This window comes from Amphichorda felina (genome assembly GCF_050947745.1).
Source record: "Amphichorda felina strain 45539 chromosome Unknown scaffold_2, whole genome shotgun sequence".
Classification (NCBI taxonomy): Eukaryota; Fungi; Ascomycota; class Sordariomycetes; order Hypocreales; family Bionectriaceae; genus Amphichorda; species Amphichorda felina.
Genome location: NW_028145048.1, coordinates 1193218 through 1218099, shown reverse-complemented (window position 1 = coordinate 1218099; position 24882 = coordinate 1193218). Strand labels below are relative to the sequence as shown.

At 54.9% G+C, this 24882-nt stretch overlaps 9 protein-coding genes across 9 annotated transcripts; 5 read left to right on the top strand and 4 right to left on the bottom strand.

The window, feature by feature from the left end:
• Nucleotides 1–464: 464 nt before the first annotated feature.
• ACO1O0_001937 (putative Gryzun trafficking through golgi-domain-containing protein) lies at nt 465–4278 on the bottom strand (the record flags this gene model as incomplete). The annotated part of the gene is made up of 3 exons (XM_083191416.1): nt 465–2338; nt 2395–3949; nt 4015–4278. 3 exons carry the CDS (start codon nt 4276–4278, stop codon nt 465–467), a joined length of 3693 nt encoding a protein of 1230 aa, XP_083052630.1.
• Nucleotides 4279–8146: 3868 nt separating this feature from the next.
• Nucleotides 8147–8519, top strand: MRPL27 (mitochondrial 54S ribosomal protein mL41; the record flags this gene model as incomplete). Its single annotated transcript, XM_083191415.1, has 2 exons — nt 8147–8338; nt 8397–8519. 2 exons carry the CDS (start codon nt 8147–8149, stop codon nt 8517–8519), a joined length of 315 nt encoding a protein of 104 aa, XP_083052629.1.
• A 336-nt stretch (nt 8520–8855) lies between these two features.
• On the bottom strand, nt 8856–11544 carry ACO1O0_001935 (alpha/beta hydrolase; the record flags this gene model as incomplete). Its single annotated transcript, XM_083191414.1, has 3 exons — nt 8856–10328; nt 10382–11407; nt 11473–11544. The coding sequence occupies 3 exons, from the start codon at nt 11542–11544 to the stop codon at nt 8856–8858; spliced, it is 2571 nt and encodes an 856-aa protein (XP_083052628.1).
• A 448-nt stretch (nt 11545–11992) lies between these two features.
• On the top strand, nt 11993–12683 carry TSR2 (Pre-rRNA-processing protein TSR2-domain-containing protein; the record flags this gene model as incomplete). The annotated part of the gene is made up of 2 exons (XM_083191413.1): nt 11993–12029; nt 12085–12683. 2 exons carry the CDS (start codon nt 11993–11995, stop codon nt 12681–12683), a joined length of 636 nt encoding a protein of 211 aa, XP_083052627.1.
• A 614-nt stretch (nt 12684–13297) lies between these two features.
• On the bottom strand, nt 13298–14658 carry ACO1O0_001933 (BSD domain-containing protein; the record flags this gene model as incomplete). Its single annotated transcript, XM_083191412.1, has 3 exons — nt 13298–13587; nt 13638–14364; nt 14416–14658. The coding sequence occupies 3 exons, from the start codon at nt 14656–14658 to the stop codon at nt 13298–13300; spliced, it is 1260 nt and encodes a 419-aa protein (XP_083052626.1).
• A 1046-nt stretch (nt 14659–15704) lies between these two features.
• Nucleotides 15705–17429, top strand: ACO1O0_001932 (uncharacterized protein; the record flags this gene model as incomplete). Its single annotated transcript, XM_083191411.1, has 1 exon — nt 15705–17429. One exon carries the CDS (start codon nt 15705–15707, stop codon nt 17427–17429), a length of 1725 nt encoding a protein of 574 aa, XP_083052625.1.
• A 570-nt stretch (nt 17430–17999) lies between these two features.
• Nucleotides 18000–19286, bottom strand: ACO1O0_001931 (fungal specific transcription factor domain-containing protein; the record flags this gene model as incomplete). Its single annotated transcript, XM_083191410.1, has 1 exon — nt 18000–19286. The coding sequence occupies one exon, from the start codon at nt 19284–19286 to the stop codon at nt 18000–18002; it is 1287 nt and encodes a 428-aa protein (XP_083052624.1).
• Nucleotides 19287–21181: 1895 nt separating this feature from the next.
• On the top strand, nt 21182–23158 carry ACO1O0_001930 (general substrate transporter; the record flags this gene model as incomplete). Its single annotated transcript, XM_083191409.1, has 6 exons — nt 21182–21201; nt 21250–21323; nt 21380–21703; nt 21988–22080; nt 22148–22854; nt 22910–23158. 6 exons carry the CDS (start codon nt 21182–21184, stop codon nt 23156–23158), a joined length of 1467 nt encoding a protein of 488 aa, XP_083052623.1.
• Nucleotides 23159–24272: 1114 nt separating this feature from the next.
• ACO1O0_001929 (glucose-repressible protein Grg1) lies at nt 24273–24553 on the top strand (the record flags this gene model as incomplete). Its single annotated transcript, XM_083191408.1, has 2 exons — nt 24273–24394; nt 24460–24553. 2 exons carry the CDS (start codon nt 24273–24275, stop codon nt 24551–24553), a joined length of 216 nt encoding a protein of 71 aa, XP_083052622.1.
• Nucleotides 24554–24882: the final 329 nt, after the last annotated feature.

The window sequence follows — 24882 nt, the reverse complement described above, 5'->3', positions numbered from 1 at the left end:
AATGTGGAGCCTTTCCTGATCGGGCAACTTGGCACCCCAGCCCCGGGAGATTTCAGATTACCTCCTCGGATCTCGCACTTCCTCAGCCTCCTGTTAGACCGATCCCGACCCTCATCAGTCGCAAATCTAAACATCCCTTCTCAGCAAGGCATCAACACAAGGCGACCCCCTCCAGCGCCGGGCCCCTATCTCCGGCCATCGTACCCTGGGTAGTCCACGAATTCTCGGAACTACGCCTAAATCCCGACAGCATGCATACGTACGCCTCCTACGTGTTGTTCTTGTCGTATTCTCGTATACAGAATTGCTTCACATGAGCCAGAGAGCAGACTTGGCTTAGAGGCAGTGTCACTGCCTCTATTTCTATTCGTCACATGTCATCAAACTCTACACTACGTAACCACCACCAGTCATAGTTGTCCACCATTTCGTCAAATCAACAAGCCAGCAAGACAGAGCTCTGGCTATTCCGTGCTCTCCTCGCTCTCGGTGTCTGCCACTTCCACTCCCTCTGAAGGCGGCACCCATACTAGCAACCCGTCCTTATCAACCTTCATCCCCTCTGTCGGTATCACCCTGAGCACCTTCTGGAAATACTTGTCCCGCACCACCAGGCCCGGCCGCACGTACTCGCCCCTCACTAGCGGTAGCAGCCTGTAGGTCGTCGTCCGCCTCGACATGGGGAGTAGGTGCACCGTCGTCTGCTTGGACCCGGAAAAGGCAAACTCGTCACTCGGTTCCATCGTCAGCCCAAATGTCAGGAAGTGGCTCGACGGGTTCTCGAGCGTGACATCAAAGTGCATGAGGCCCTCCGGCTGCTCTGGCGTCCCGGGAGTATCTAACACCGACGCTAGCGCCCGCGGCTCCGTGCTCAGCACGAGGTAGTGCCCGGCCAACATCGTAGTTGTATTGACAGGCTGCTCCTGCTTTCCTCCGACACGTTGCCACTTGATATCCACGGCAAGGTCCACCGACACGGGATGCCGGTCGTCCAGACTCAGCTTCTGAGCCGCTAAGATGAACCGGGCTTCGTGCATCGTCTTGGGCGAAACAACCATACCCTCATCAGGGATATCAGTCTGCTTCGTCACGTTACAGCGCGCATGACGGGCACCCGATAGCACCTTGACCCCCATGCCGACCACCTTGATGTCTTCCAGCGCAAAGGAGGCGTAGTGGCATATGAGGCACCAATTCTGCGCTAGCCCACGGGCCGGCCCGGTCTCTCTTTCTTCATCGTCTGCGCTTAGTACGTTGTCATAGTCGAAGACGCTTGGCCAAGGGTCGGGGTGTAGCCGGGGAACAAGATCATAATTGGCCTCGAACGCGTTGACCACGTTGATGTGCACAGGTAGCACCTGCAAGATCGGAGTTGCCTTGTCTGATTCAAGGTGGTACGAGGCTCGTAGGTCCAGGTTGTATGTTGTCGGCGCGTCTGCCGGGTCTATTCGCAGTGTGATGTCCAGCGTTGAGGAGCTATCGAGGCTTCCGAGAGGAAACGATGTGATCTTCGACTCCTCCTTGGCGCTATCCGCTTTCCGCTCGTCGCCTCCTGCTAGAACCGTCACTGATGGAACTGTCTCGCCAAACAGATGCACATCTAGCTTGATAGTCGCCGACTCATCCTCTGCATTGTGCAACTGAACCTGTAGCTCGATTGGTTCGTTCGCGTAGTATTGTTCCAATGGATCAACCACTTTAATGTCCATCTTTGGTGGCCGCGGTTCAACATGAAGCACATGTGCATCAGATCGAGCATGCCTAGGCTTGCTGGATCCCCCCGTAAACCATCCAATCGCTTGATCTTTTGAATCCAGCTTCATCTTGTACTCCATGTCGAATGCATCTGACTGGTAACATAGCTTGACCGAAGACGCAGAAACCTCTCCTGCTTCTCGTAGAGGAATGGCCATCTCAATTACACGTGTCCGCCCCGGGTGTAGAGTAAGATCGCATTGCCCCTGAAGCATGGAGGGCACGTCATCGTCCGATCCATCCTCTGAGATCTCCTCAAGCGTAATATTTGATATCGAGATCCTACCGTCCTCAGTGTCTGACGAAGAGTGCTCAAGCACAATAGGCTTCAAACTTCCATCAAACCCAATCCGGAGTTGGCTGAAAGTTACAGGTGCAGCATCAGAAAATGCCTTGGACGCGAGTGACAGCTGGGCTGTGCAAATATCGCCGGCTCTGCTCTCCTTGGTGCGAAACACGAATGCCGCATCAACAAAAGACAGGAGCTCATCATCCGACAGACTGATAGAGGGCTTTGACGAGAGCGACATATCATTGAGAGATTTGGCAAGGTCGTAGTGCCATTGTGGTCGCCGCGTGAACTCTGCACGTTGGTTGTTAGCTGAATCAGAACCGAATATATGTGGCTGGAATCCTTACTCTTGTTCATGAGCTCCCAGTCAATGGCTACCACGAAATCCCCACGGCCCTCTTCTACCGCAGCTCGTCTCATCAGCCAACACAGGTCCTCGGACACATCCACCCATCCTTCAGACCGGAAAGACATGTCTTCCCACAACGGCCGAAGAATCGACAGGACGTCCTGCCATGACTCCACACTCGCCATCTCTTTAGCGCAGTCTAGCGACAGCTCTGCAGCAGTTCGCAGCTGTTTTCGGGATTGAAATTGAGTCCTTGCCGCTATGAGGCAGTCGATGATTAGTTGGGCGTGGTTCACCCCGCCCCCGTTCAAAGGGTATTCTTCCCAAGGTTCTGGGCAGAGGTACGTATCGTAGCCGTACGCTTTGCTCACCACCTTAGACGCGGGGGAGGCGTCTGGCGGTATGCGGTCCTCTTCGGGTATATTGTGTGCCAGTCTCCGCCGGGCCGACAGATGGCGTGCAGCTATCCTATACCAGTACCCTTTGTGATGAAGCAGCTCCCAGGGCTGTAGTCGATCACCCAGGACAGCCTTCTCAGGCGGCAAGTAGAGGGCCATTGTCGATGGTGTCAGCCCTTGTAGCTCGACCTTGTCCATCAGATCGGCCATGACCATGGCCCAGCGCGCTTCCCAAGCTTGCCACCCGTAGTTTCCTGTACCGCGGCCGCGACGGTCCACAAATTCGGCAATCCGGTCACGGTGAGCCTGCCATCTCCTGACCGCCAGGGTAGTTTGGCCCATCCAGAAATGCAGGCGCAAGAGGCGGATGGCAATCACATCGGCCAGTAGCCGAGCCTCATTCCACCGAGGACTCCAGCTGGGGATGACATCAAGAACATCCTGGCCGAGAAGAATTTCATATGCCTGCTCATATGACTTCATCGCGGCATCGTATTCTTGGCGAAACTCCCCTAGAACCGCAGACTTAAAGTCGTATCGAAAACTCCAGTCGGGAAGGGAAAGTGTGTGCGAAGTACCCGAGGTTGGCGGCACCGTTGGCGAGGGGGCAATACCGCGCGAGCGCTTCTTCCTTGCATGTCTTCCCAGGTCTCTGTAATATTCCACAGCGGTACCGTATAGCGCCGCTAAGATATTGTCAACCACACCTCTGAGGTCGGCGGGTGTCTCCTGCGGAGGGATGTAGAACAGCGACTTTGGATCGAGGCCGGACCCCTTGCGAATATTCTCCAGCCGGTCCTGTAGGCCTGTAGACAATGTAGCTGGGGTGCTGTCGTCGTCGCTTAACAGTGCCACTGCCAGCTTGGATTTGTAACCAGACTTAGCTAGGGCAGCCTTAAGATCGGCGATATCATTCTTGAGGCGGTTATCTTGAAGAGTCGTCGTCGTGGGATCTGTGGAGATGGTGTGGAAGCTCAGGAAGATGCTAGGAACCAGGTCCTGGTGCTTGTTGATCCATTGCGCATCGATCAGGCCGTCGGGGTATATCGAGGATGCGGGGCTGAGCGGGGAGAAGGGAGAATGAAGCACCGGTGGTGTGTCGAGCGTCTCGTCTGTCTTGGGGAGACGCGCGCGTCGCGGCGGGAGGAGGAAAGACTGCGCGAAGTGTCAGAGATGTTGGACAAGTGGTAGCAGCTCCGCCACGTTGGGGTTTACCATACCCTGCCAATCGTCTTGATTCGGAACCTGTAAGGTTCGTCCCTTTGCACGCCAACCCAAGACTTCCCATTGTCGTCGACTTCTTGGAAATACTCCTCGAGGATTTTTGCCTCCTTAGTCTGCAGCGTCGGCAGCTCCGAGCGGAGCAAGATGGCTTGGTCTTTCAACTCGTCGTCTAGGGGAAGGTGGGGAGCGGCATCGTTGAGGCCGGAGACGACCAGTAGGGGGACGTTATGGTCCAGGCTGCCCGCAGGATACCCGTCCATCGTGAAGGATTCGAGTGGTCGGAGGCATGAGCTTCTGAGGCGGGGTCTGGTGTTGTCGGTAGCCTTTGGGATGCCCCTCGTTAATGGATTGGAGGGCAGCGATGGACGAGGTCTGCGGTTCCGGTGGTTCGGCGCTCAGTAGCGGGGCCTAGATTAAGCTTAGAAAAACAGCTGAAAGGATGAGCGGAGCATCAATGAATGGATTTTGAGAGGGTTTATGTGCCTTCTTCCTCATGCGCCAGACGCGAGGCCATGGTGGCATGGTGCAAGAGGCTCTGGTAGTGGTAACCTGGTCGGCGTGGGAAGCTCCACGGTGGGACCCAGGTACAGAAGCGCCGCCCCGCTCCAGCCAATCGCGCGACGCGGGTGAGCAAGGTAGGTGCGCTCCAGCGAAAGTCATGTGTTTTCTAGGTGCCTACCCAATGCAGTGGGCAGGACCTTCCTCTAAAACCACCAGTGATTTCACTGGAATAAGTATACTGGCCGTATTGACTTCGCACACCACCATTTTTGAGGTCTCTCGTGAGGGAGATATTGCCTACTAAATGTATTCACGCCCACATGGATGATGGAAGTCGTCAACCTTAGACTCTTAGCCACCCGCTACGAATACCCCTCGCACTATTAACCATGGAGAACCTCCGGACCGTAAACCATCCACCAGCCCCACCGGCCTCCCTCCGGGTCGGTCTCCGGGGCCGACTCCGGGACAGACGACCAAGGAATCCTTGGCAGCATATTGGGATCCTTTGATATGGCTATTGGCGTCCTCAAGGGCGAACCTCATATTTATAGGAACGACCTAGAGCCTTTCCTTTACGTTTTCAATGGACAATTATAACGAACCGCGCGGCGGATCCTCTAAAGACGAGCAGGCTTCGACAATGGAGCAATGACGACTTCAACGGACTAGACGTACACAAATCTCTCGATACGAACCACTCTGGCTTTCAGATTATTTTGAAGGAGTTTACGCCTCTGGAATTCCCAACCTGACTTCTTTTCCGGCACATGTTGCTCCATGAAGTTGTGACCCTATGGTCAGCAGGAGAAGGTAAGGTAGGACTCTGCACACTGCCATGCGTAGTACAGCCTGGTTTGCCCAGGGTATCGGACATGAGGGTGGTCCTCTCGGGTGCCGGATTGGCCCAAATCCACAAACAAAATGAGGGACAATCTATGGATACTGCATGCACTGTAACCCCCATTTTATCCAGTGGCTGACAGCCTGGTTTGCCTTCAGATTCTCCTCTCGCGGGGTAATCGAATCCTGTGCATTGACTACCTAGGTATCCAGCAGTTTCTGGCACGCTGATACTACTCATAGAAGTAACTTGAATTTAGGGTTATCAGGTTAATAACTCTCTGACGCTTACTTATCGAACCTTGACTTCCTTGACTTGTATTAGTACCTAGATGATAAACTATCCCAGTTGATGGGAATGGAGACATGGGGTTACTGAATTCATAGCGCTGAAATTACATCCAAGGCACTCATTCACTCGTTTCTGCTGAGAAGTTATGACAGTTGAATCAAACAGGGGTTTGAGTGGACTGTGCCATTGTGATGGGACGGACATTCATGGATGCCACAGACCATTAAGCCTGTCAGATCGGCTTCCTATTCCTCCGACTAATATCTTAAATTCCCAACGTGCCTATGATAGTACTCGTAGAGTATTGAGGTGATGGCATCTTTGTCTTCACTACTGCTCTCGTCTCCTCATATATGGTCAACCCTCAAATTGCACCGACAAAAGTCCAAGCGAGGAGCCATGTCAGAAACAACCAACCCGAGGCCGAGGGTCACCATGCCCGACTTCACGACATCTACAAACCTCGGCCCGTTGACAACAAAGGCGTCCTTTCCAGAGGAGTGTTTCTCGGATCTTTATGATATGCATACCATAGGGTTAGGTTTACCCTGGACATACAACACCGCCGGGTGCGCCGTCAGTTCCTGCTGTCCTTCGAGCCAACCGTATACAGATGACTGGGGGTGGATGACGAGCTACTACTCGCCGGGTGTGTGCCCTTCCGGGTATAGGGGATGCGATCCGCCGGGAGAGCCCACGCAACTGAGCACCAAGCCTGGGGAAACAATCGCATTCTGTTGCCCAAACAGTGAGTTGCCATCGGGGAGACTGCGTTTAGCCACTGTTGCTAACCAACGAAAAAAGACTTTGGGTGTCCAGCGACTGATGACGACTTCTATGGCGTTTGCGGTAGTCTCCTGTCGACCCCGACGCCCATCACCGTGTTGAAGAACATGTTTGATCAAGAGGTCGTGTCTACAAGAACCTTTTCGCTTGCGCCTGACATGGGCGCATCGTGGCAAATTGCAATCCCTATCCAGATTCGCTGGGGGGGCGCAGACGATTCTACGCAGCCACCCCCAACAGCATCGTCAACGGATGACACCGACCCAACGGCTTCATCGGCTACGAATGGGGTGGACAACCCCGGAGAATCTTCGCCAGAAGGGAATGGCAGTGATGGGAGAGGGTCCTCATCACTTTCAACAGGGGGTATTGTTGGCATCGCCGTAGGATTGTTTGCATTTGGACTTCTATGTGCTGGCCTTGGGTTCTTCCTGTTTCGGCGCCATAGGAAGCAGCAACCACCAGCGGGAAGCCATGTGCAGCCAAACCTTCCTCATCCGCACCAATCCATGGCGGCAGGCCCCGGCTATTGGAAGGGCCCTGGATATAATACGGGACCTCCAGAGATGGCAGCTACGGGGTGGAGTGGTGTCAATCAGGGGCATAATAGCTGGAACAACCCTCCAGGCGAGCTTGACCAGCGAAATTACTCGGCCCCTCCTTTGACTGAATTGGAAGGGGGGCGCAATCGCGGGGCCGAGCTTGGAGACCAAAACTATCGCTAGGTATAGTAAATTATAGTATCGGTATTAAACCGGGGGTCAAGGTTTAGGGAATGAACGAGTGTTGCGGTGAGGGTGACCACATGATTCTTGACTTAAAGTACTCCCTACTATGTGGTAGGTGCCCATGGAACGTCTCCAAGGATAATAGCTTTCTGGAAGAATTTCAACAACGCCGGGCCTATTAAATCTGTGTGGGTTGAACTATGTGGATGAATTCAAAGCCGACTTTGAAAGTTGATGTAGAGTACCCGCGATCGCTTCTCAGGGGCGATTTACAGTTTGGAGATACTCAACCCTATCATTTCTTGCTCTCTTTGCGCATCAAGAGGCATTGCTGGATATTAGGGCGACCATTGTGCAGAACCAGAGGTCGCCATTCACAGTTTCGGTAGCATAGCTATAGATCTCTAGTCTCTGGGATGTAACCTGTTCGGAATACGACAGAGAATATGCCAAAGCCTTGAACGAGGATCAATAACTTGCCTCATGTACCTAGTTAAGGTCGTCATGGCGAGATTAAACGGGGCGACGGAGATCAAGTGCAACACAGACGTTTCCATACTGAAGCTCACAGTTCAATAGCGAATAGCTGATCCATGTCCATGAAGAATAGTGTCCTTGTAAGATAATATTTTGCTGAATGTATGTTTAATTGCAGAATTAGGTAAGTATGTATCCGTACGTAGTTGTTAAGAGATGGTCAGCGGGTTTAGGCGGGCACTCAAGGCTCTACGGATAGGAAGGGCCCCTGTTAGGTGGGCAAGTGGGGCATCGCAGCGCTTCCGCACTTACGGAAGGCCTTCTCTTCACCGAGGTTTTCCCGATAGAACCAAAATCTCAGTATTGCGAACCGGAATTGATGCGCGACGACAAACACGAACTTCTTCCCACGATCGAAAGCACCGAAATCCCCCATCCTTCCGGCGGCGCATCAGCGACAGATACCCTATACGGACATGCGCTGACCCCCACGAGCCCACCATGAGACCAACGCAAGCCCTGTCGGTCGGTAAATACCGCCACCTCAAGCTCACAACCAAGGATGTCGGCCGCGGCTTCTACAAGGGCAACCGGACGGGGTCGATGGGTCGCCACACCAAGTACGGAGGATACATCATCGAGTGGGAAAAAGTCCGCACGTTTGCAGTGCCGGAAAACCTCAAGGACTTCAAGGTACGGTGCCTCTGACCAAGGGCGACGAACCCACGGCTGACGTATTGGGGTGGAACAGCTCACGCCATTTGTGAGCCGGGAGGTCAAGGCCCAGCCGGGAGACTACAAGGGCCTCCAGAAGGGTCCCCAGGACCCGTACTTCTACGTTGAGCAGTGGAAGCGATACAACGGCGTCGATTAGAGAGCGCGTCCGACGACACGACCAACCGAACCCCTCTTATCAACACCACAAAAACGAAAGCGACCGTCCGAATACGATTATTGACACCGAGATGGACGGGTTATATCATGGCTGCTGCTTGCCAAAAATTGCGAGCATTCCAATAACGATGTACTATTGTGTATCATATGTTTCTGTACTAAACAAATAGAAAGTTCTGGCTTTGGGTATATAAGCGCGCTCTGTTCCCCTTGCTCCCACCTAAAAACAAATGGTTCTCACTCTAAAAGATGTTTTCCCAACTTCCTGTCGCTCTCCTTCCCTTATCTAATAAATTCTGAGCGACCATGCGAGCTCTCACGCGCTCCCATTCTGTCTGGTCGGCTCATTCACCTTAGGTATGCTACCCTCATCAGCAGTTACAAACGAGTCCAATCCGGGCCGTTGGGCTTGCGCTGCAGCAGTGTCCTTATCTTTAGCCGGTGTTTCGGTACTTCTCAGTGAGAGAATGTCGCTTATGGAGTCGCTTGGGCTCATGGGCCGCGAGGACGGAGCAGGACTCATGGCCGAGTTCAAGGTCATCATGCTTGCGGTATCCGCTTCCTTCTTCAAACTGAACGGCATAGCAATGCCCTCGATGAACACGCGCTTGCCCGTGGTGCCGGTCTCCGGGACATTGAGCAGTGGAGACGACGGCCTCCCCTTCTTGTCTCGCCTGGCAAGCAGCTCAGCCATGGGCGTATTCTCGTCTACATCACCACCGGTCTGATTTTCATCGACAACAAGCCTTCGGCTGGAGTGACTGCGGGCTCCTTCGTTAGGAGTGGCTATCGGAGTTTGATACTCAATTTCCGAGAACGGTCTAGCGCCCTCGCCCTCGTTTGGCGTGACAGCGATGGTCCCGGGCGCCTCGTCAGCTCTACTTGCCTGGCGCTCGCGCTCCATGGTAGCTTCGTCGTGCTTGGAGCCCCAAAGGGACCATAGGGCTAGCCCCAGGCTCTTGACACGCTTCTTCTCCTTAATGTCGTCATCAAGCCGCCGGCGTCCTACCAGCGCACTTGGAGGTGGGTGCTCCCCGGGAAACTCTTGAAACCCAGTGACCATGTCGTTGATTATCTTCTTGTGAACCTTGGCTTTGCTCGTGGCGTACCTCTTATCCCATTGTTGCTTGGCAGTGAGCCACTTCTTGACCCGACCAGCTTTGATGACACCGACTTCCTCTGGCTTCAAGCTGCATCCTGGGAGCTCCTCTGCCTTGGCCAGCGGGTATGTCACTCCATGGCGGTCGACTCTTTGGCGAATCATGTGGTTCCGGAATGGAGGCAGGGGGTCTCCCGCCTTTCCAACTTCTCCAGGTTTGTTTTCTTCCTGTTTGGCCTTCCCCTTCCCTTCTACGGCCTTTGCTTCCCCATCCGTTGCTGACCCAGAGCTGGATATAACTGATATATCTTCGTCATCCATGATCTCAATTCCCGTCTGCTGTGCTCTTGCAAGGCACCATGCTCCGAATTGCGCAATCGACCTATACATATATTTTGCAGGGCGCGTAAAGCTTAGGGTTGGGGCCACATGGCAGAGGTCCTCCCACACCTGGAGTTGAACGTCGGTCGGCTTGTAGCTGGCAAGGAGAGCACGCCCTCTCTCATCCATCTTGCTAGGCGGGGGTGCATATTTCGCAGGGTTTGCGCACTTGTGCGCCAGGTAGATTTGCTCGTCGCGTAAAATCTCGCCGCCGCCGACCATGACAAGGAGTGGCGGGAGTCCTCCGAGGGTGGGCTGCATGATGGGGCTTACCAGCGGGTGGTCGAGTAGTTCGTTCGTCGCGTACATCTGGATTGGTTAGTTTCGGAAAATAACAAAAGTTGACTTGTTGTGCCACTTACTTGTATCTGGTCCTTGATCCTCACCAACTCCCCATCGATAGTGACGGACAGGAACTTTTCAGGATCCGTGACGATTCCGCCGCTTGCCGTCTGAGTGGCCTCAGTTTTCCTATTTCCATTGATCGGGGCCACGGGGCTTTGCTGCTTCTCCTCCAGCTTTCCGGTAGGAGGAGACTTGGCAATTCGCCCTTCTTTCCTCTTTTGCACCTCTCTGTTCAGCATCTCGACGTCATCTTCATTCGGCGGAGGCCATGCCCGCGATGGCTTATGGTGAAAGCCGTATTGAGGGATGTAGTCCATGGGAGCTGGGTCTCCGACGCTCGGAAACGAATGGGTCAGGTCGACCCATGGGCTGATGAGGATCCCACCCGCAGGTAGGGGAATCCCCTGATCTCGAAGAATGCAGAGTAACGACAGAACCATGCCTCCGCCCGCAGAGTCGCCGGCCAAGACGATCTGGCTGGGGTCCTGCTTGGTGAGAAGATACAGATAGGCCGCGACACAGTCTTGCAACCCGCAGGGAAATGGAAACTGCGGCGCCAGCCGGTATTTAGGAGCAAATACCCTCGCCTTGAGCTTGCGGGCATGCCTCTGCATCTGGTAGCGGTGCTCATCCACGCTGCCAAAGTAGTACGCTCCGCCGTGGATGTACATCATCACCCGCTTCCCAGCGTCGTCGCTTTTCTTCCGTTCGTGGGCGTCGGACCGCATTTCAATCCATTCGGCTTCCAACGGAGCCTTGGGTTTCCTCCACTGCCACCATTCGAACCCGCCAACGCGTCGGATTCCATCCTGCCCAAGCTGGTCCTGAAGATGCACGGCTGCCCTCTTCAGGTGCTCCTCCGGAATTGTCACATCCTCAACCTTGATCCATTGCGGGTGCGGAACCCACTGCGCGGTGAAGGCCTGGAGCTCCTCGACTGTGTGGTGCGAGGCGAAGGTAAGAAAAGACCGAATGAGATGTAGGCCCTCGTCGTAAGACAAATGAGCCGTTGGGCGTTCCTTGAGCGGCCCCCGATTGAGGTACTGGGGAATGATGTGAGCCAAGTGCGACAGCAAGACACAGCGCAGGCGAAGCACAGTGCACTTACATGAGAGAAGAGGGTCGAGACGACGGTTGGTGTCACCGCCAGCGACACGGATGTGGTGTTGAGCCTATTCATGGCGGCGTGTTGCTTCCATGAGTATTGACAAAGACCTAGGGAATAAACAATGGATAAAAAGGAAGAGAGAGTTCGATGGCGCCGATGGTTGAGGCAAGCCTCATGATGTCATTCTTTGACCCTTAATTCGGGCAATATGGGATATTAGTACTAGACTCTCCGTACGGAGTACTCGCAGCAGTTCAGCCAGTGATGAGATCATGAGAGGCGACCATCCTTCCTAATATTGCAGACCGCTGGTGGCCCGTGCGCGCTGCGACGTCGTGCCCAGTGTCCACAAACCCACCCAATGATTCAGATCCACCGGTGAGCGCAAGCAATACCGTGGTGGGGCTATGGGGTCCCTCAGCAACCGCCTTCACAAAACACCAAAATTTTTGTGCAGGCCCCTTGGCCATGATCCCGATGCCCCTCCAACACCCCACCATCACCCAATCCAACTTCCACAATGGCGACCCCGGCGCCGACTCAGCTTCCTTCCGCAGGTACGGTGTATTGTATATGGATGCAGTTGTTTCATTTTGCTGACAGAATTCCCAGGAGAGCGCCAATCCCACTTTGAGCAGGCCGTCGCCTACGCCCTCCACCTCTGGCCCGCCCTCACCCTCTCCGTCCAGAACGGCTGGGGAGGGCCCGACTCAGCCGACAAGCGCGACTGGTTCGCCGGTGCCGTCGTCGACCTTTTCCCCGAGTTCACCGACTCGGCCTCCGATCCCGCCGCCGCCAAGAAGAAGGTCGAGGAACCCGATCTCGAGGATGTCGAGACCGTGCTTCTGCAGGTCATGGTTGACGAGTTCGACATCAACGTCGACGACGACTCAGGTGTCGAGGTCGCCGGGCAGATTATCCGGGCTCGCACCCAGTGCGCTACCGGGCAGCTGGATGAGTACAACTCACTAAAGGAGCGGTTCATGAACCGCAAGGGAATGAAGGTCGAGCAAATGTTCAAGAGGATCGAGGACAGCAACCAGGATACCGACTGGGAGACCGACGACTCTGAAGACGATGACGAGGACGACGAATCTGGTGGGGCCGATGTGAATATGGACGAGGCACCGCCTCTAGTGAAGGTGCCTAAGGAGAAGGCGGAGCCGGAGGTGGATGAAGATGGATTCACAAAGGTCACGAGAAAGAGGTAGAGTTCGTTCCAAGACTTTGGAAAAGGTCTCGGGGGTAAAAAGCCGTTCTGCCAAGGTCTGGAGTGTGATCCTCCGTCTTGCATGATGATGCTGAGGAGTTGAACCCAACCAAACCAACACCACCAAAAGAACCACATAAGGCACGATGCGACACGTACTATGTAATCTAGTACAGTGAGTTCTGGTCTTTCTATACGGCCTCTATTAGTATAGGTCCCAACCCGGCGTATCCTACATACGGCGCGCGCCGCGCACCCCAGCACGGGTGGAAGAATAATGATACAATGTCAATCAAACAATTCAATGGCCTCCAGTATGGCCGCAATAAGACAATGACCTATTTATAAGTACCGACGTAAAAAAGCCACCTCCTGATCCTGCTCAAATTCATTGAGTGGCAATTCTCATAACTACAAAAGTTAAACGAGCCATTCGGACTTTGTGCATGAGCTACTCTAAGTCAGTCCTAGGTTATCACCGGAAATAATGTTTCTTTGTTCTTTTTTTTTTATAAAAAAAAAAGAGGATATTATTATGCCTTCCCGTTGTCTCTTCTGGCCCTTGATATGTATAAGAAGAGAAACGCTATGTGTATACTGCTTCTTTCTAGCCGTTTACTCCCAGTCATCATCGCTATCATCCGCTGTCTTGGAATCTTTGGGACTGTTGGGTGCTTGGCTTGTCTTCCCAGACGCTGCGCCGACAACGTCATAACTGGCCTCACTATCGGCTTGGGACTCGTCGTTGGATTTGGGGGAATGGGGGGGTTTAAGGGTGTTCTGGGCTGGTGGCTGGATGGTGGAGGAGGATCTAACCGACGCTGGCTTCTTGGCGGAGTGGGCCGCTGTTGTCTCCTCATCGTCCGAATCGTCGCCCCATCCAACATCATCCTCTTCTGCGGCAGCTAAATGAATGTTAGTCAGTAAAAGATCATATGATCTAGATGGGACCTACCCTTGAGAAGATCACGTCGCCTGGCCTCAGCCGTCTCAATGCCATGCCTCAGATAGTAGTATCTTTTCCAAAAATCGGCGTAGGGGATCTGGTCCGGCACGAGCTTCTCCATGGTCACCCGCAGATCGGGATACTTGTTCAGGTCATCGCTTATGTCTGCCGTCTTCTTCTCCACATCAAAGACCTTGGACCACTCGTCATACTCTGCAATAGATGGGTCCTTGGTGAAGCCCTCGGTCGACGTGTGGATCACATGGAGCTGAGCATCGAACCTCGATGTGTGTATGACGCGCTTCCCCTTGGCGTCCTTGGATTCGAAGAGAACCGCATTTCCTTCGGTGGAGTCTTCAGGCGGTGCAACACTAATTGCATCTCGAAGGAAGTCCCGAACGTTGCCGCCGAACCGGAGGAGGGCTTCATCGGCCGCATCTTCGGCAGCCTGGAGATCTCTCAGGCGTTTAGCAGCCTCTGCACGGAGTCGCGAGAGCATACTTTCGGACGTGGCTTCGTCCGTGGCGCGTTCCTTATCCTTGGATTCGCTGGCCTCTGCTTCGGCGGGCTCGACTTTGGAGACCTCCAGCACATCGTGTAGGGTCAGACCGCGGGTCTGGTTGATGACGGATTCACGCAGACCGTGGAGGCCCTTTGTCGCATCTTCCCTAACTTCTTTAAACTCCTTAGAGGCCTGGACAAAATCTTTGGAGGCCTGTGTGTATACGGATTCGCCCTGCGACAGTTAGGCTCTTGACAAGCGCAATATGGATCGCGACGTATGTACCTGCTTGACCACGTTGCCCCAGAGGCCACCGAGTCGGGCACCCCATGGACTGGCAGAAAAAGCCTTGTAAGCGTCCCTGAATTCGGCGTTTAAAGAGGGCTGGGGCTGTTCCGGCTTGGACTCGTCCTTTGGGGCCTCCTTGGACTCGTCCTTGGCGTCATCCTTGGTGCCGTCCTTGACCGTAGGCTCGTCCTCCTTCTTGGCGTAAGCGTCTTGCTGCATATGGTCGTATGCAAGATCCATATCGGCGACGAGGCTCGAGCTCTGGTTCGAATTGTTCGTGAACAGACAGGTTGCCGACCCGTCGGCTTAGGAGACACGGCAGCGCTGCGCAAGGCTGTTGGGAAAACGGGACGTCGGGTGACAAGGCTGGCGGATCCGGCCGGTGTCATCAGTCTCCTGAGAGGGTCGCGGGGTCCATGTGGAGCCGAGGTGGAGATATCGATAGGGACGGAGGATGCACACGTGACCTGCTTGTAATGACATCAGCAAAGTGGAAGGAGATCGTCACGTCTCTCCCAAATCACTCCGTTTGTCGTTGTCTTTGACCCAAGTGGCCAGTTCGTGTCACGACGTCTAACAAACGTATGAATACATAACCCCAGCTCGTTGGGAGAGACTGGTAAATGTACCGATGATTCTCCCCCTTGTTTCGTGGGACACCGCCCCAGTACTGTTCAATCACTATGCGAACCGGCCAACAGATTGAGCAGGCATCGTGGACCTGGTCATCTGAGAAGCGTCAAAATGTCAGGCCTACACTAATTGTGTTCCCCATGTCCAGATCAATCAGGCCAGACTCATCATTGGTGAGTTTGCCTGCTACTATTGCAAGGTTGAGCACGGACAGCGGAATTCGTGTTCTTTCTCCGCAACCAAGTGCGCCTAATTCAAAGCTGAACTGCCGGCTATCGAATGGGAATGATCCATCTGCAAAGCGTGTTTCGAGAGTACTCGTAGGCTTCTGCTATTCTTCCACTGTTCGGCACAGCCGTTTCTCCACAACAGCTGCAGATCACCATCAGTAATCGCCCTCCATTCAACCCCCGAGAGCTCTCCACGCTTTCGACCAGCAAGAGACTCAGGTAAGCCTTTTTATGTCATGGCTGAGCAGCACTTGCAACAATTCCCCAATCTAGCTTGGGGGGCTGCAGCGGGATTCCAGAGGATACCCACGACCCATGATGACGATCGACACTAATAAGGCAGCATTGCCTCAAGCTTACAACTAGTCTCATCTCAGGCCTACTCCCTTCTCCACGTCACTGACCTTTGTTTTGATAAACTCAATGGTCAAGAAATTTATAATGGTCCCAATTGTATCGTCTTATCATGTTGCACGCTCAGTGGCTTTTCTCTCAGCTCTAGCAGTGCTCAGGGTCAAAGGCCAAGAAGAGAAGATGATAAAAAGCACGCTCTACTACCCGGGCAGCACCTTCTTCTCTACCAGCTATATTTCCTATCACGCTACCCTCAACATTAATGAGGGTCATGGAGACCTCTGGCCAACCACATGGGCAGATGACGACGTCCTTTACACCGCCAACGGTGACGGCCGTGGTTTCTCGCCCAACCCCGAAGACTGGCGTGACACCGTCGTCAACAAGATATTTGGGACTCCCGAGGTTGGTATAACGGGGGAGAGGCTCGCGGCGGGAGACGACTTAGGCCATATATGGGGTGACCCTGATATGTACAATCGCAAGCCCACTGGCATTGTCGCCGTTGACGGCGACGGTGATGGCAATGATGAGCTGTACTTGGTGATCCAGGAACTCAACAAGGTCAATGAAAGAAACAAGGCTTTCAATGATGCCCCCACGGCAAGTATCCTCCGCTCCGCGGATTACGGTGTCACATGGACAGCCACCGAGAGGCCCATGTTCTCCGATTTCATCTTCACCACCGTCTGGTTCCTCGACTACGGCAAAAGCAACCAACATGCATCTATCCTCGGCGAGAAGGGTGCCGACTACGTCTACGCTTACGGTCTGGACAACAACTGGCGCGACTCGGTCAGCGACACGGTCCCCGACCCCCAAGATCTGTGGCTCGCCCGTGCACCCATCCCCTCCATCCAGGACATTGCTACTTGGGAGTGGTTCAGCGGCTCCCCAAACGACCCAGCATGGAGCTCCGATATCAAAAACCGCAAGGCTGTGCTGCACGATGAGCGCAGGGTCTACGCCGGTGGCTTCACCGCGGACGGGTTCTCAGTGCTGTCGCAGGGCAGCGTCGTGTACAACATGCCCCTCGACCGGTACATCTACAGTAGCTGGACAGACTACACCTTTGACCTGTACGAAGCGCCGCAACCCTGGGGCCCGTGGGAGCTCTTTGAGTGGAAGGACTTTGGCGTGACACCGTGGTGGGGGGACGACTACCCGCACCCCAAGAATGGTGGCTACGCAACGGTGATCCCTTCCAAGTGGATATCCGAGGATGGCCTCAAGATGTGGATGCAGTCCAACTGGTTTGTAGGAACAGTGAACGATGGCGACGCGAATAACTACTGCCTCTCGCTGCGAGAGATATGGGTCAACAAGTACACAGCCGGCCAGGCCTCCGATGTCACCCCTGTGGATGCCGAGGGCGCGGTACCGCTCTGTAAGTCGGCGCACTATGGTCATCTTGAGTATCTCTCAGATGGGAAGAACACTAGTGAAGATAGCTGGGATGGGTCGCAGAAGGATGTCGACCGCTGGGGGTATATCTGGCCCCAGGAGCAGAAGATGAACCACGTCACTTACACGACGGGCGACACCTTTGAGGACGGGGGCTGGTTTTCCGCGAATCTCACTGTCCAGGTCCGCCAGAAGTTCGAGTGGAAGGAGGTCATGGGGCTCAAGGTAACGCCCGAGTATCCCTGCGACAAGACAGCGGTGCCGAACAAGGTGTACGACTTTTGGTTTGACGAGGTTGCTGCCGATGGTGTCCAGATCATCGGCCTGCCTGGCGGTACTAGCACTTTCACCTCGATTAGCGAGCTCAAGATCGGTTACGACAAGGAATAAGTGCTAGGCCTTTCAAAGATCTCGCGTGTATTCAGTCGAATCCGGGACAAGTAGAGCAGCACATGTCCTTTGAGGGGACACCTCCCCAGAACCATGTGCCGTTATTATATCATCATACCCGAGATCTCCCAACTTTTGTATGTACTTACACGCCATGTTTTTGATGCTGTTGTCGATAGACCCGAAAAACTTTACCAGAGTACAGCAGACCCAGGACGATGTATCAGCCGCCGCCCCCCCCCCCCCCCCTTTTCTCCTCATTTTCTTTTTCTTTCCATTTTATTCATCCCACTACCATCACCACTATCTCTATTGCACGGTGGAAATTGTGACCCGTATGCTCTCCGCCATTACGCGCAGGGACGGACTGTAGCGGCACTCGTCGCTAAACGAGTCCCGAGCCAGCCTCATTACGTCCCAAGTCTCCCTCGATGCGATGGGAGCAAGCAGCGGGTCTGAGGCTCCCATGTACGCACCCAATGTGATGGAGAAGATGCTGCAGAAGCTCTGGTCAGCAAAAATACAACACGGCAGAAGGCTAAGACGGTATCGTGGCAAAGAGAGGGGGGGTTACCTCGCATATATAGTCCACTTGTTGGGCAGGCAGGCATCGAGCGAGCCCGTGGCACACTTGATGAACTCGCGGTACGAGCGGAAGTAGTCGTTGCAGGCGCTGACCCCCGTGTCGTCGAGCTGCTGCGACTCCATGACCTGCACCACCGACGGCCAGTAGAAGGACACCATGCCGGCCCAGTACTGCGTCCGCAGGAAGGGCGTCTGCATGCACGCGCCGCGCTGGAGATTGCTGCTCCCAGAGGCCCCGGACTCGCGCGGGAAGCGCAGCTGCTCGGGGAGGTACGAGCACCACTGCTCCAGCTGGGCCTCGAGCTCCCTGGCCACCAGGGGCGCGTACCGGTACTGCCCGCTGTGCTCGGCCACGGTGATGGCTGTGGTGTTGCGCCGGAGCATCCGTCGCATGGCGACCTCGGCTAGCAGGTACGTTATCACGTCGTCGGTCTGAGAGCGCGCGCTGGTGGTGGTACTTCCGGGAGTGTGCGTGTGCGTAGGTACCGCGGCCTCGTCGCTGCTACTGCTATCAAAAGTCCATATGTCGGTCCCTGTAGGCAGAGGAATCTCCTCCTCAGTCTCCCAGGCGTTAGTGTCGACGAGGCGCAGGGGCACGACGAGCTCAGCCTCTATCAGCAGGGCGATGCGGTAGACGCGGATCCAGTGCTCGCGGGCGGCCTGGTCATGGCGGAGGGCGCCGCTCAGGTGGAGGTTCTGGGCCTTCTTGATGGCCAGGACGACGAGGTCGTGGGCCAGCGTGGGGCGCAGGAGCAGGTAGTAGTGGATGGTCATTGAGACGAGGCACTGGACGCTCCGCAGAGTCTGCTCGAGCACGACCATGTGGAACATCTCCATGGCGCGGTTGAGGTAGGGCGCGTCGGGCCTCTCGCGGAGCGCCCGGCTGTGGGAGGTCTCTTGGGCGATGGCACCGCTGGCCAGGACGGTGAGGACCAGGAAGGCGTCGGTACAAGGCGTGAAGGACCTGACCACCGATGCAGCACAGTCAGAGAAGCGGTCCTCGAGGATGGGGTACCAGGGGTGGATGCGTGCTGAGAAGCTCTGCAAAGCCGAGACGACGTCGGTGTGCTTGAGGACGACAACGGGGGTTGACGGGGGTGCGGCCAGGGGCTCTGACTGCTCCAGGCGGATTATCAGGTTGCCGTAATCCTCACCCAGGCCTGCCATGTGGTTGAAGGCGGCCGTCTGGAGCTTCATGTAGGGGAAGTCCTTGGCAGCCACCGTCACTCCCGTGTGGCTCCTGGCGTGGCCTCCTGTGCGCCCTGGAGACATGGGCGCGGCGACGCTTGAGGCGCTCCCAGGGGCCGTCGACGGGCTGGTCGCTGTGGCTCTCCACTGAGGAGGCGATGTTGATATTGTTGATGTTGTGCCTGCTGCCGTGACGACGTTCTCGATGCGATCCAGCTGCGATCGGATGTGGGAAAGCTCTTCTTCAACGCTGGTTTCCCCGTCAGCAACTATATGATGGGGATGATAGGTATGATGGGGCTCGGCAAGCTTGCCAGACCTGGGCCAGCCCGCGTGGGATCATTGTGCATACCTTGCAACGGTTCGCTTGTTCTCCTGCGATAAACGACATCCCGATCAGCGTCTATTTCTGGTGCAGGGGTTCCCCAGATATCCCAAACAGTCCCATGGCTCCCATCCCATCCGCACCTCGTGCCGAATACGGGAGTACGAGTACAAATCAGATCAAACCAAATCAACTCCCACAACGCACCTCTGGATACAAGCACAGGCAGCCGCGGGCATCGCATGTGCCACAGGTCGGCTTGCGGCCATCGCATCTCGTTCTCCGGGAGCGGCAGGCCTCGCACGCCAGCACACGGAGCTTCCTGGGCTGACGTCGAGCAGCAGAAGACTCAGAAGCCATATCCACAAACAGGGGCACGGATGGGAAGTGCCATGTCCGGCCACACAGGGCGTCTCGGGGGGTTCGGCAGGTTTCGCAATCGGGTTTCTCGGGGAGCCCGTGCCGATTGCTCGTACTGAACACGGATGCCAGTGGCGTCGAGCAAGACGAAGGGGACTGGGTCAAACCGGTTGTTGTGGGCTGCTGTTACCACCTCCTCGGGAGGGATTGGGGGGATTGCGGAGAGAATATGAGGGATCCGCGTGTGGCACAGTCAACTGGCATGATCCCCCGCTCTGACCGTAATCATCTCCCCTGAGTCCCGTTCCTCGAGTCCCTTCTGCAGGCTTTGATTACTCCGAGTAATAAACTCCCCGGCATCCTGGACCATCCTGCAGCTCGCATGCGCCCCACCGCCAGTAGATGATCATCTTTTACCCAAATAGGAAATACGCATAACACCATCGCAGGAGCCCACCCATGGGTCCTACTACAGATATAGACAACTGACGCTAGATGCTGTCCAGTCCCAACGCTAATGTTTACTTTGAGGCAAGACAGGATGAAACGGGACTTCATGGGTTTCCCCGGAATGTTCCAGCCTTGGCCTCCCTCTGCCACGCCCAGCAATGGTGAGGACCATGAAGGATGCGGGTCATTGGTCCCGTTACGAGGATCAGCCAGGGGCTAGTCGCAAGGCTAACTCATGATCTGCCTCGGCTGGGATGATTTCTTGCTCCCCATGTTCCATTGGGAGGCACTGAAATCACCCTTTCCGAACTTGGAACATTGCTCCAACGCCTGGTAGGTTGGCCACCAGCCAACTACATGGCAGATTCGCAACTACCGGAGACTCGACAACGTACCGTAGGGCAGACTCTACACGTATTAGGCAGCCCTTGCCCAATTTTGGTCACCCCAGGCCCGAATGTGGCAATTCCCCCACGTATTACACCCACGCTCCATGACTCCACGAGTCCATTGTCAGACGGTCAGCCGTCAGTCACAGCGCCAAACGGCCACTTACTCACGGGTGGCCTCCCCGAGACAACGGTCCATAAGAATTGATGTAACTGACCTTGCCATTAATAGCATGGAAACAGAACTGTCATCGGGCGTTGTAAACCGGAACCGTGGGAGCAGCAGAAGAAGATGTAAAAAGGCGGTGGTTTCATGTCTTTCCCGGGATTCATTGACTCATTTTCGACCAGTATCAGCTGGAATTAACATTCCCCAACTCGCATCCGGATTTGTACCAATTCTTCTCTGAAGGCTGTCTGGACAAATTTGAATTGAGACCCTCGCGTGCCACAAGATGACCTCCCCGTCCGGAGAGTAGGTGCACTATGACCCTTGCCAAACCGGCCTTGCTGATACATCTAGCATCAACTACGATGTAGTCGACCCCTCGAATAAGTGGAAGATTCTCCGAGTCCAATGGCGCTACGGTCTCTGGGGTGAGCACCATATCCCTGGTATCAACCCCTGGCTCCTAGACGACTAACACTTCCAGCTATTTGGACGTCCATCGGCTCCATGATGCTGGGCTTCGATTATGTGATTGGCGCTCAGCTAGCCACCCTTTCCGAGTTCCAAAAGACCTTCGGTGTCCAGCAGACAGACGGCACTTGGATCATCCCTGCCATGTACCTTGCAGCATGGAACTCCATCGGGCTGGGCTGTGACGTTGTGGCATCGTGGCTAGCAGCTCCCTGGCTGGAGAAGTACGGTCGGAAGCCCCTTATCCTGTTTTCGGCCCTTGCGTCTGTCGTTGGTGTTGCCCTGCAGCAGCTGGCCCCCGACTGGCGGGTGCATCTGGCTGGTCGTGGTGTCAATGGTTCGTGCCCTGCCGACATCCAACTTCATAAGCTAATCGATGTGGTTCAGGTATCGCCGTTGGTATACTGTTCACTATCTCGCCATTGTGGATAGGAGAAACGTGTCGCCCTGAGCTTCGCGGGTTCTTCCTTTGCTTCTGTGAGTCTTCTGCCCTATAATTCCCCCGAGATACCAGACTTACCTCTTTCCCCATCCCCCAGTCAACACCAGCATTATTTGGGGGCAGATGCTCGTGTAAGGAACCATCTTCCTTGTCCAAAATGTAATTCGGAACTCTAACAGTTGAACCCAGCGTCGTTGTCTCTCGGGCCAGCAGCGGTCTTGACAACAAATGGCAGTGGTGGACCCCCGTCATTGGCATGTACATCTTTCCAGGTACGTCCATACATATGTTCCCCATGCTCTCCCTGTTCCATCCGAGCACCCTGACGATGACTACCAGCCCTTCTCCTCGTCATCTGGCCCTTCTTCCCGGAGTCCCCTTACTGGCTCGTCCGCGAGCAGAGGTACGACGACGCGCACAAGTCTCTCCGGACCATGTACGGCCTCGCAGACCAACGCTTGTTCGACATCGAGATCAAGCGCCTCCGGAAGGACGTCCGCGACGACAGGCCCCCAAGGGCTCTACTCGGCATCATCCCCTCGCCCGCCGCTGAGCTGCAGTGCTTCGACAAGGCGAACCGCAAGCGCACCCTAACGGCTATCTGCGCCGCCAGCGCTCAGCAGGTAATCGGGGCCTCGTTTGTAATCGGTAACGCCACCTACTTCCTCGCCCTCATCGGCATCGACAAGTACTTCAACGCCTCGGTTGCGCTGTACGTCGTCATGCTGGTCGCGTCGGCCGCCGCCTTCCCGCTCAGCGAGATTGTCGGCCGCCGCACCCTCATCGTGCCCTCGCAGTTCGCCCTCTGTTTTTTCTTGCTCCTCATCGGCGTCATGGGATGTGTCCCCAACCATACGGGGGCCGGCTGGGGTATCCTCACCCTCATCTACCTCTGGGCCGTCATCTACCAGGTAAGCATTGGCGCCACGGGCTTTGTGCTGGCAAGCGAGGTGGCCACCCTACGGCTCCGTGCCGTCACACAGGCTCTAGTCACGATGAGTAATGGTGTCTGGGGTCTGGTTATGCAGTTTACAATCCCGTACATGGTGAGTCGTGGCGACCAACAAAGTTCTTGTCATCATACTGAATACGGATCATCAGATCAACCCGGATGCTGGAAATCTAGGTGGCAAGATTGGCTTCATCTTTTTTGGACTGGGTCTCATCGTGTCCATCCTGGGTTGGTGGCTGTACCCTGAGACCAAGGGTGTTCGCTTCGAGAAGCTCGATGAGCTATACGCCAAGGGGGTCGCCCCGCGACATTTTAAGAAGGAGGTGAGCTCCGAAGATGCGGAGAACGACCTTTTTCCAAAGAAGACCGCAGTCACCGAGGCTGTAACGGAAGAATAAATTGCTATGTTGGGGTGAAATTATCATTACAGCGTTTGATAGAATACATAGACTGTATTACTTATAGATGGAGTATAAAGACCTTAGGCCAACCATCCAACCGCACTTGTGGTCATTAATAGTTTCTCGACGTTCAAAGATTTCCAGGAACCACTGCGCCAGTGGAACGGTAGCCTTCAAAAGTTTGGCCGGCTCAATCGGTGCCTGTACCAACGGCAGTTGGTCCGAGGTTTTCATACGACTCGCGCGTTTCGGGGATCGCCCGGTTGACGTTGCTAAAATCGAGCCGTTGCGAGTCAATCATAACCTTTCACCTAGTTGCGAACCGTCCGCGGTTACATTCCAGCGGAAGGCCAGCGGTGGTGTTGCTCCGCACTAAGGTGAGAGGTCGGACAGAGGGGTTGGGCCAGATCTAGCCACATGACCAACTTCGGCTACTCAGCTTTGTGAGTCGGGCGTAACTTCCAATTGGAACCGTCGTGGCAGGACGAATAATTTCGGCAAGTGCAAGGCCATGTCTTTCTTGACTTACATCACCGATGAAGACATGTTGGAGACGAAGTCGCAGCCCGGCAAGCCGCCCCCCACCTTCCCCATCCACTGGCGGGGCATTTTGGTGACGTATGAAGGGCATTGTGCGCAAAATACGTAGGGGTCCCTGATCCCGTCCCTGATCTGGCAGGGCGCTCCTGACGTCACCCACGTTCCTTTTCCAAGCTCGGCCTGGTAAGGCTCACGATGGTCATACAGTTCAACCGATCTGGATCGATCGTGATGACGCCAGCGAATCGGCCATTTCTCTGTCCGGGTATCCGGCCTAAGGCCCAGTCCGTCCAAGTTGGCAAGTTTGGTTCCTTGACGGCACAAGGCATGACGCTTTTAGTGTCCACCGATGAGAAAGAATGCGGAAGCATCCTGGGTCCGCGGTGATCGCGACGGGACAAACTTGGAGCCACCTCTCTAGGGGAGACGACTATATAAGCTCGCTGTCTCTCCCAGGTCTCCGATGATTTCTTCTGTATTCCTCCTCATCAACAATCCATCCAGCCAATCTACAACCCTTCAACACAACAACACTCACCACCAACCACCACCACCACCAAACTCAATCACAATGGAGTCCGCTAAGCAGGCCGTCAACTACGTCGCCGAGACCGTCCAGGGCGCCGTCTCTGGAGCCAGCAAGGAGGCCAACAAGGAGGTCGCCAAGGACAGCAACGCCAACGTCACCACTCGGTAGGTCTCTCCTGTCACATCAACATTCTAGCCGAGCGAACCAAAGCAACTAACTTCTATTGCAGTGCTACTGCTGCCAAGGATGCCCTTGGTGACAAGCTCGACCAATCCAGCCACGACGGAAAGGCTGAGGCTCACAAGCAGTACGCCAAGGCTTAAATGCACTCCATATAATGTGTAATATTTGTATAGCGAGGACAGGCGCTTATGGGAATGGAGATATGAGCTCATGATGGGAAAGCACCCGTGTATCAGTTTGGGATATACCCAGATTTTTGGACAGATGCAATATAATACTTGACCCAATCGATGGTACCTTTTGTGAACAGATCCGATGTCGAATGTGCCTGTTCAAAGAGTGGGCCTTCTGCTTCCGGCATTGTAACAATCCTCCGAGATGGTCCAGTCTATATAGGCGGCGTCCGAGCCGTGCGAGTACCATTACATTGTAAAAACAAGAGACCCGGGGGTGATTCGGAGCACGGTTC